General features: G+C 40.3%; 1 protein-coding gene across 1 annotated transcript; it reads right to left on the bottom strand.

The window, feature by feature from the left end:
- Positions 1-391: 391 nt before the first annotated feature.
- LOC137817109 (uncharacterized) lies at positions 392-763 on the bottom strand. Its single transcript, XM_068620339.1, has one exon. The coding sequence runs from the start codon at positions 761-763 to the stop codon at positions 392-394; it is 372 nt and encodes a 123-aa protein (XP_068476440.1).
- Between the last annotated feature and the right edge of the window lie 9,734 nt (positions 764-10,497).

The raw sequence follows: 10,497 nt of genomic DNA, 5'->3' as shown, positions 1-10,497 counted from the left end.
CGAGGAGGATTTATTTGGTGAACTATTTCGTTCAGCCTTGACGTTCTCACTCAATGGGGGAGGTGTTCTCTACTAACCTACCTTTCCACTCTCGAGACTTCTAACGCAAGGGAAATAAGTTCGTAACTGACCTCGTCTTCGCTCAAGGGTGAGGAGGATTTAACTGGTGAACTTATTTCGTTCAACCTTGGCGTTCTCACTCGAGGGGGGAGGTGTTCTCTACGAACCTACCTTTCCACTCTCGAGACTTCTAACGCAAGGGAAACAAGTTCGTAACTACATTATACAAAATTCGAGAAAATATTTCAATCAAAATTTATTGGGTGACCTCATTAAAAAACCTTATAAGTGAAAAAGAGTGTCCCATAAGAACTATGTACAATGTTACTGTTTAATTGAAATAAAACTTGAGGTTGGTCGCATTACGAGGAATCGCGCCTCCTTCTAGTGTCTCAAGCCTGTATGCCCCATTCCCAAGGGCCTCTGTCCCTCTGAAAGGACCAGTCCACTTGGGGGATAACTTGTTCTCTAGTTGATAGGGGTGGGCCTTCCGCATCACCAGGTCGACGACCTGGAACTGGCGAGGCTTCAACTTTGAGCTGTACTTGTACTCCACCCTTCTCTTCAACGCTTTAGCTCCGATTCTTGCTTCCTCCCTGAATTCATTCAGTAGGTCCAGGTTCACCTTTCTTTCTTCGTTGGACTCTTCAGCCACGAAGTTCAGGAAGCGTGGCGAGCTGTCCTGGATCTCCACTGGAATCATCGCGTCCGACCTATACACCAAGCTGAAGGGTGTCTCTCCAGTGGTGGACTGGGGAGTGGTGTGGTAAGCCCACACAATTCTAGGAATCTCCTCTGCCTAGGTTCCTTTGGCCTTCTTAAGCCTTCTCTTCAGACCTCTGAGGAGGATTCTGTTGGAAGACTCGACCTGCCCATTCGTCTGGGGGTGCTCGACTGATGCGAACACCTGCTTTATTCCATCCTTTGAGCATAGCTTACCCAACTGTTGGCTTGCAAATTGTGTGCCATTGTTAGACACCAAGTGCTTCGGTACCCCGAAGCGACACACTATACTCTTCCATACGGAGTGTGTGATCTTGTGGGCCGTGATCTGGGCCACGGGCTCAGCCTCAATCCACTTCGTAAAGTACTCTATGGCGACCACGAGGTACTTAATCTATCTTATCGCCAGTGGGAAAGGCCCAAGGATATCGATTCCCCATGTAAGGAAAGGCCAAGGGCTGTAAATCGACCTGAGCTCTTCTGGCGGCGCCTTGTGCCAGTCGCGTGTTGTTGACACTGCTTGCATTGCTGTGCGTACCTTGTGCAGTCTTCCCTTATAGTTGGCCAATAATATCCCGCACGAATGGCCTTGGATGCTAGAGCTCGTCCACTGATGTGACTCCCACATATCCCTGTTGAACCAAGTGGTGTTCAAGCTTTGAAGAATCCAAATCCTTTGAAGAATGTTGAAGCCTCTGCTGTGCTTGGTGTTGCTGTGCTGGTTTAGCTTAGTTCTGGGTAGTTTGAGTTTTGTAATCCACCCTTTGATTAAATCTAAAGCATCAACAATCTCAATCTTTGTGAAAGTAAAATGTTTTCAAACTAAGTTAAAACAACCGATTGTTTTGTCGAAACAACCGATTGTTTGTACTTAGGTGTTTTGAGAAAAAGATTGAAAAGTGCTTTTAAAATGGTTGAACTGTTAAGTACCAAAACAACCGATTGATTCGAGGAAACAACTGATGGTTTGTTTTGGGACCATAACAGAAAAACTGTTTTCTGTTTGACTGAACTTTAAATGTTTTAACTGCTTACGCTCCAGTCATTAAATTCTTTGAACAATCTTTTAATGCAATTTAAGAGTTTGTTAAGATTTGATAACAAACTACATCTTTGAATATATTCAGAAAAACAGATTTGACAATTAATCTTGGACAAGTTTTTGCTAAGTGTTTTTGAGTTTTTCAAAGAGCTAAGATTGCTAAGAGTGTGTGATTGATCAAAGTTGTGGAATAAGATTCTGCTTGTATTGATTTCAGATTATCTTCTGTAAGAAGTGTAATCCTTGTATTCTCTATAAAGACAAGTTTCATTTCTGTGTTTGCTAAGATTGGCTGTGTGTTCTTGAGGGGATCAAGATCAGCAATCTTGGTGTAGGTGTGTTGACCAAGGAGAGTGTGTTTCTTGAGGTGTTCAAGGTCATTCTCTTGGTTGTTGTGTAAGTGATCAAGGTGTGGTTGCTTAGTGGATTTCCTCAGGGTTCTGAGAAGACTGGATGTAGCTCTGGATTTGGAGTGAACCAGTATAAACAATTGTGTACAATCTCTCTATCCCTATCTCTTTAAATTCAGTTTTGTCATTTGATAACTGGTATAAACAACCGATTGTTTCGGTAAAACAACCGATTGTTTTTCCAGTGTTGTTCTTTTGCTTTTTGTTTTGAAAAACAGAATTCTTAATCAAGGTTTTATTGAAGTATTTTCATTCTAGGCTTAAAAGTTTATGAAAATCTTTCTTAAACAATTCACCCCCCTCTCGTTTAAGGCCATATATTCTAACAATTGGCATCAAGAGCTTGGTTCTTGAAAGTTATTCAAGTTGATCAAAAATCTTTTTTCTATGGCTGGAAAACTATCTTTTGAGGAAGATGCTTCAATTTACAAACCACTTTTTTTTTCGGTGGATTGAATTATAAGTTTTGGGAAGCAAGAATGAAAATCTTTATTGAATCTATTGATCAAAAAATTTGGGATTCAATTGAGAATGGTCCTTACATTCCAAAGTTCAAAAAGGATAATTCTTTCATTGCAAAACCTTTGTCCAAATGGACAAATGATGAATGTAAGATGGCCCAGCTTGATCGGTCTGCCCAAAACATTATAGGTTCTGCATTAGATACTAATGAACTTTTCAGGATATTAAAGTCAAAACTGCCAAGGATATGTGGGAGACTCTCAAGGTTGCTCATGAACCAAAGGAAGCAATGACAAAGAGTCAAGCAAGAAGGAAAAGAAGGCAAAATAAGAAAAACTTCAATCTTTGTTTCATGGCCAGAAGGGAGGATGACTCAAGTAGTGTAAGTTCATCAAACTCCTCAAACTCTGAAAATTATGGTCAATTGCTTCAAGCCTTTCAAGAAACACATGAAGAAGCCAACCAATTGGCTCTCTTGAACAATCGGTTAAAAGAAAAGAACAGCTGGCTTGAAAACAGAGTAAAGGCACTGGAAGAGGATTTAAAAAATTCAAACACAGATTTTGAAAATCTGGAAATCATTTACAAAAACTCCTCTTGCAAGTCTGATACTCTAGTTTGTGAAAATTGTGAAAATCTTGAAAAGAAGGTCCACTATCTTGTTAAAACAGTGGATAAGCTTTCTAAAGGCCAATCCAACTTTGAGAGTGTTCTAGCATCTCAAAACTGTGTTTTTGGAAAATCTGGATTGGGTTTTAATCCACAAAACAAACAACATAGATTTTCAAAATCTTTTTCGAAAATGCCAGAAAAACAATCGATTGGACCATCGAAACAACCGATTGTTACATGCTTCTATTGCATGAAAAGAGGTCATTCTGTGAGGTTCTGTAAAATCAGAAAACATGTTGTTCCTAAAGGTCTTATGAAGTGGATTCCTAAGGGAAATAAAGCTTTAATTGATAAGTATAAACCAGATGGACCCACATTCATAAGGGGACCAAATCTTTGTACTTGAAAATTTCTTTTGTAGGAAATCTTGGAGGAGAGCAAGCAACTATGGTACTTGGATAGTGGATGCTCCAAGAATATGACAGGGGACAAATCAAAGTTCTTGAGTATCTCCTTCAAGCAAGAGGGACATGTCACCTATGGAAACAACAACAAATGAAGAACAGGTCTCTTGAAGAGCTTGCAAGGACAATGCTTAGCGAATCATCACTTCCTAAGTATTTTTGGGCAGATGCAGTGAGCACCTCTTGTTATGTGATGAATAGGGTGCTTATAAGGCCCATTTTGAAGAAAACTCCATATGAACTCTTCAATGGAAGGAAGCCTAACATTAGTCACCTCAAAGTCTTTGGCTGCAGCTGTTTCGTTCTCAACAATGGAAAAGAAAACTTGGGAAAGTTTGATGAGAAAGCGAACCTTTGTATCTTCATTGGTTATTCACTCACCAGTCATGCATATAGAGTATACAACAAGAGGTCGATGACTGTAGAAGAATCAGTTCACGTTGTCATTGATGAGGTAGATCGCAGAGTCAATCAAATCCCAAAGACCAGTGCTGAAGAAGATGAACAGAGCATCAGTTTGGAGAAGCTAGAAATCTGTGCAGAAAAACAACCGGTTGATTCGCAGAAACAACCGGTTGATTCGCAGAAACAACCGATTGAAATTCTGCAACAGAGTGAGCTGCCCAAGGAGTGGAGGATTCCTAGAGATCTGTCAGTGGATAACATCATAGGGCAGATAAAGGAAGGTGTCTCCACACGTAGCTCCATCTCAAACTTCTGCAGGCACACAACTTTTGTCTCTCAAATTGAACCAAAGTCAATTGAGGAAGCTCTCAAGGATGAGAAGTGGGTTGAAGCTATGCATGAAGAGCTGAATCAGTTTGCAAGGAATGAGGTATGGTTTCTTGTCCCTAAAACTAATGAAATGAATATTATTGGTTCGAAATGGGTTTTCAGGAACAAGCTAGATGAGGATGGTGTGATCACAAGGAACAAAACAAGTCTAGTTGCCAAAGGCTACAATCAAGAAAAGGGCATAGATTATGGTGAGACCTTTGCTCATGTTGCTAGATTGAAGGCTGTGAGGCTGCTTCTGGCCTTTGCATGTATGAGTGGTTTTAAACTCTTCCAAATGGATGTCAAGAGTGCCTTCTTAAATGGCTACATCAATGAGGAAGTCTGTGTAGATCAACCACCGGGCTTTGAAGATCATAAGTATCCCAACCATGTCTTCAAGTTGAAAAAAGCTTTGTATGGACTGAAACAAGCTCCAAGGCAGTGGTATGAGAGGCTTAGCAACTTTCTGCTATCTCATGGTTATGAAAGAGGAATGGTAGACAAGACTCTCTTCATCAAGAAGTCAAATGCAAAAATAATTCTTGTGCAAATCTATGTTGATGATATCATCTTTGGTGCTACACAAGATAGATTGTGTGAAGAATTTGTGGCTGCAATGAAAGGTGAGTTTGAAATATCTATGATGGGAGAACTATCTTTCTTTCTTGGATTGCAGGTTAAGCAAACAAAGGATGGGATCTTCTTAAGTCAATCAAAGTATTGCAAGGAGATTCTCAAGAAATTTGAAATGGAGAGTTGCAAAGAAGCAAGCACTCCAATGCCATCAAGCTGCTACATGGATGCGGATGCTGCTGGAAAATGTGTAGATCAAACAAAATACAGAGGATTGATTGGATCTTTGCTTTATCTAACAGCTAGTAGGTTGGACATTATGTTTGCGGTGTGTCTATGTGCAAGATATCAAGCAAATCCTAAGGAGTCACACTTCAAAGTTGCAAAAAGAATTATGAAATATCTCAAAGGAACATCATCTGTAGGATTATGGTATCCTTCTCACTCTCCAATACATTTAATTGGTTATTCAGATTCTGACTTTGAAGGTTCCAAGCTAGATAGAAAGAGCACAAGTGGCACTTGTCACCTTCTTGGCTCAAGCCTAATCTCATGGCATAGCAAGAAGCAAGCAGGTGTCGCTCTCTCTACTACTGAGGCTGAATATGTAGCTGCTGGTAGCTGCTGTGCACAGATTCTGTGGCTCAAGCAACAACTTGCAGATTTTGGTTTACAAATCAGCAAGGTTCCTTTGATGTGTGATAACACAAGTGCCATCAATCTTACCAAAAATCAGATTCAGCACTCAAGGACCAAACATATTGAGATAAGGCATCATTTCATCAGGGATCATGTAAACAATGGGAACTGTGAAGTGAAGTTTGTGGAGACCAAACTGCAGTTAGCTGACATCTTCACAAAGCCTTTACCAAAAGAAAGGTTTTTCTTCTTAAGAAATGAGTTAGGTATCCTTGATCTTAATAATCTCTCCTAAATTTGTTTTTAATACATGCTAAAGTCTATTTGTGAAGACAAATAGGGGGAGAATTAATTGGTTCTTGTATATCTTTATCTGATATTGTGTAAATTGTTAAAAATCTCTGATATGAAAGTGTTTTCTGCTGCTGCTGATAGAAACAACAGATTGTTTCGTGTAAACAACCGATTGTTTATCATGCTTTATGCTTAGAATATGTAAAAATCTAACTTGCTGCTGTAAGAAGCATTGGGTAGTATAAATGTTATTTTTGCAGGTATTGCTTCAGGTTTAATCAGAACGAACACAAGCACCAGGGATTTGTCTTCATCAAATAGGGGGAGATTGTTGAACCAAGTGGTGTTCAAGCTTTGAAGAATCCAAATCCTTTGAAGAATGTTGAAGCCTCTGCTGTGCTTGGTGTTGCTGTGCTGATTTAGCTTAGTTCTGGGGTAGTTTGAGTTTTGTAATCCACCCTTTGATTAAAACTAAAGCATTAGAAATCTCAATCTTTGTGAAAGTAAAATGTTTTCAAACTAAGTTAAAACAACCGATTGTTTTGTCGAAACAACCGATTATTTGTACTTAGGTGTTTTGAGAAAAAGATTGAAAATTGTTTTTAAAATGGTTGAACTGTTAAGTACCAAAACAATCGATTGATTCGAGGAAACAACCGATTGTTTGTTTTGGGACCATAACAGAAAAACTGTTTTCTGTTTGACTGAGCTTTAAATGTTTTAACTGCTTACGCTCCAGTCATTAAATTCTTTGACCAATCTTTTAATGCAATTTAAGAGTTTGTTAAGATTTGATAACAAACTACATCTTTGAATATATTCAGAAAAACAGATTTGACAATTAATCTTTGACAAGTTTTTGCTAAGTGTTTTTGAGTTTTTCAAAGAGCTAAGATTGCTAAGAGTGTGTGATTGATCAAAGTTGTGGAATAGGATTCTGCTTGTATTGATTTCAGATTATCTTCTGTAAGAAGTGTAATCCTTGTATTCTCTGTAAAGACAAGTTTCGTTTCTGTGTTTGCTAAGATTGGCTGTGTGTTCTTAAGGGGATCAAAATCAACAATCTTGGTGTAGGTGTGTTGACCAAGGAGAGTGTGTTTCTTGAGGTGTTCAAGGTCATTCTCTTGGTTGTTGTGTAAGTGATCAAGTTGTGGTTGCTTAGTGGATTTCCTCAGGGTTCTGAGAAGACTGGATGTAGCTCTGGATTTGGAGTGAACCAGTATAAACAACTGTGTACAATCTATTTATCCCTATCTCTTTAAATTCAGTTTTTTCATTTGATAACTGGTATAAACAACCGATTGTTTCGGTAAAACAACCGATTGTTTTTCCAGTGTTGTTCTTTTGCTTTATGTTTTGGAAAACAGAATTCTTAATCAAGGTTTTATTGAAGTATTTTCATTCTAGGCTTATAAGTTTACGAAAATCTTTCTTAAACAATTCACCCCCCTCTCGTTTAAGGCCATACATTCTAACAATCCCTTCGTGGAGCTCTGCCATTATGCACATGCATTGGTCTCCGCTTATGCATACCAAGATTGGATGGGTGAACCCATGTCTGAACAACTACTCGTCAATGAGAGTGTACTTGGAAGAATTTTTCTTGACTTTCCTGGATTCTGCAGGTTCCAATGGGAGTATCCCATCGACCAGGTAGCGCTTGTAAGGCGTCATCCAGGTGTCGCCTATTTCGACCAGGCAAAACTGCATTGATTTTGCCCCTAGGACTGGACACAGGCTTACCTTGGGAGTCTGCAGTGTTTCCTGAGTCAGTGACCGATGACTCCTCGCCCCTCCTCTTGTCGTGCTGACCTGATGCACCATGTTATCTGCGGTGAATGTTCGAGGTGTCTTCAGGGTTTCCTGTATGACCGTCCTCTGCCTGCCCCCCTTGCCTGAGCTGGCGAGCTTAGCTAACAAGTCAGCTCGGGCATTATGCTCTCTTGGGATGTGAACCAACTCGAACACCGTGAAAGACCCCTTCAAAATCTGAACATACCCTAAGTAGGCAGCCATCTGAGGGTCCTTGGCCTGATATTCACTAGTCACCTGACCTGTGACTAGTAGGGAGTCGCTCTTCGCTAACAGACTTCGCGCTCCCATCTCCTTAGCCAACAACATACCTGCAATGAGGGCTGTTAGAATATATGGCCTTAAACGAGAGGGGGGTGAATTGTTTAAGAAAGATTTTCGCAGACTTTTAACCTTAGAATGAAAATACTTTGAAAGAACTTTGATTAAGGATTCAGTTTTTCCAAAACAAACAGCAAAAGCACAAATCTGGAAAAACAATCGGTTGTTTTAGCGAAACAATCGGTTGTTTATACCAGTTCCAAAATAACAAAACTGAATTAAAGAGATAGGGATAGAGAAATTTTACACAGTTGTTTATACTGGTTCACTCCAATCCAAAGCTACATCCAGTCTTCTCAGAAACCCTGAGGATATCCACTAAGCAATCACCACTTGATTACTTACACCACAACCAAGAGAATGACCTTGAACACCTCAAGAAACACACTCTCCTTGGCCAACACTAAGATTGCTGATCTTGAACACCTCAAGAACACACAACCAATCTCAGCAACACACACAAACAAATTGTTCAGCAGTTTACAAAGATTACACTTGTTACAGATGAATATCTGAAATCAATACAAGTAAAATCCTATTCAGCACCTTGATCAATCTCTCAACTCTTTTGCAATCTCAGAACTCTTTGAAAAAAAACTCTTAGATCAAAACTATGTTTCAAGATCCTTAAAACATTAAAACAGTTTTTCAGAATATATCTAAGAATATAGTTTGTTATCAAATCTTAACAAAATCTTAAAAGCATTTAAAGTTGATTGGTCAAAGCATTTAATGACTGAAGCGTATTCAGTTAAAGCATTTAAAGCTCAGTCAAAGAAAACAGTTTTTCTGTTATGGTTTTAAAACAAACAATCGATTGTTTCCTCGAATCAATCGGTTGTTTTGTTACTTAACAAAAACACCATTCAAAAACAGTTTTCAAACTTTCTCAAAGCACCTAAGTGTAAACAATCGGTTGTTTAGACAAAACAATCGGTTGTTTCGACAAAACAATCGGTTGTTTCAACTTAGTTTGAAAAACATTTTGCTTTGATAAAAATGAGATGCTAATTTCTTTGAGATTTAATCTAAGGGTTGATTACAACATTGAACTACCCCAGAACAAAGCTTAAACCAGCACAACAGCATCAAGCAAAACAGAGGCTTCATCATCCTTCAAAGGATTTGGATTCTTTAAAAACATTGAACACCACTTGGTTCAACAAGGGCTTCGTACTCTGCTTGGTTGTTGCTAGCCTTGAAAGCGAACCGTAGGGTCTGCTCGATCAACAACCCGTTCGTTCTTTCTAAGATAACACCTGCCCCGCTGCCTTGCTGGTTAGAGGACCCATCTACAGAGAGCATCAATCGGAAGTTGGCTTCTTCTTGGTGTGCATCTGCCGAGGAGAGCTCTACCACGAATTCAGCGTAGACCTGGCCTTTGATAGGGCCTCTAGGCTCATATTGAATATCGAACTCAGATAGTTCCACCGCCCAGCGCACCATTCTACCTGCCACATCCGGCTTCTGCAGGACCTTGTGAATGGGCAGATCTATCATCACTACCACAGTGAAACTCTGGAAGTAGTGACGAAGCCTTCTCGCCGAGAACACAACCGCCAGGGCTGCCATTTCTACGGCCTAGTATCTGACCTCAGGCCCTTGCAACACTTTGGTCACAAAGTATATAGGCTTCTGAATTTGGTTCTGCTCCTGGACAAGGACTGAACTGATCGCTCGGTCAGTCACAGCAAAATATAGGCAAAGTAGTGTGCTTGGTTGCAGTTTGCACAAAACTGGAGGGCTGGCAAGGTACTTCTTCTGCTTGAGGAACGCCTCTTCACACTCTGGGGTCCATATGAACCTGTTGTTCCTCCTTAGGCACTGGAAGTAGGGGTGTCCTTTGTCTCCTCCAGCTGATACGAATCGGGACAAGGCGACCAAGCGCCCTGTCAGCTATTATACTTCTTTCACTGAACTTGGGCTTCTCATCGCCAAGATTACAACGCACTTCTCTGGGTTCGCTTCTATTCCCCGCTCGGTGAGCAACAAATCCAGAAACTTCCCTGCTTCTACCCCGAACACGCACTTCTTCAGATTCAGCTTCAGTTTGTACTTAGCTATTGTCGTAAATAGCTCTTCCAAGTCAGCGACGTGTTGTTCTTTCGCCTGTGAGGTCACCACCATGTCTTCCACGTAGGCTTGCACGTTTCGTCCTATCATGGGCGCGAGCACCCTGTCCATCAGCCTTTGGTAGGTGGTGCCTGCATTCTTTAGCCCGAAAGGCATGACCGTGTAACAGTAGCAAGACAGCTCAGTCATGAACATTGTCTTGCATTCATCCCTAGGATGCATTTTGACCGTCCCG

This window comes from Phaseolus vulgaris, unplaced genomic scaffold (genome assembly GCF_000499845.2).
Source record: "Phaseolus vulgaris cultivar G19833 unplaced genomic scaffold, P. vulgaris v2.0 scaffold_16, whole genome shotgun sequence".
Lineage (NCBI taxonomy): Eukaryota > Viridiplantae > Streptophyta > Magnoliopsida > Fabales > Fabaceae > Phaseolus > Phaseolus vulgaris.
Note: the sequence above shows the minus strand (reverse complement) of the source record. Positions and strands in the feature narration are given on the sequence as shown.

Bases quoted from the DNA above. Each gene is read 5' to 3' on its own strand.
- LOC137817109 (XM_068620339.1), bottom strand. From the start codon at position 763: ATGATTCCAGTGGAGATCCAGGACAGCTCGCCACGCTTCCTGAACTTC.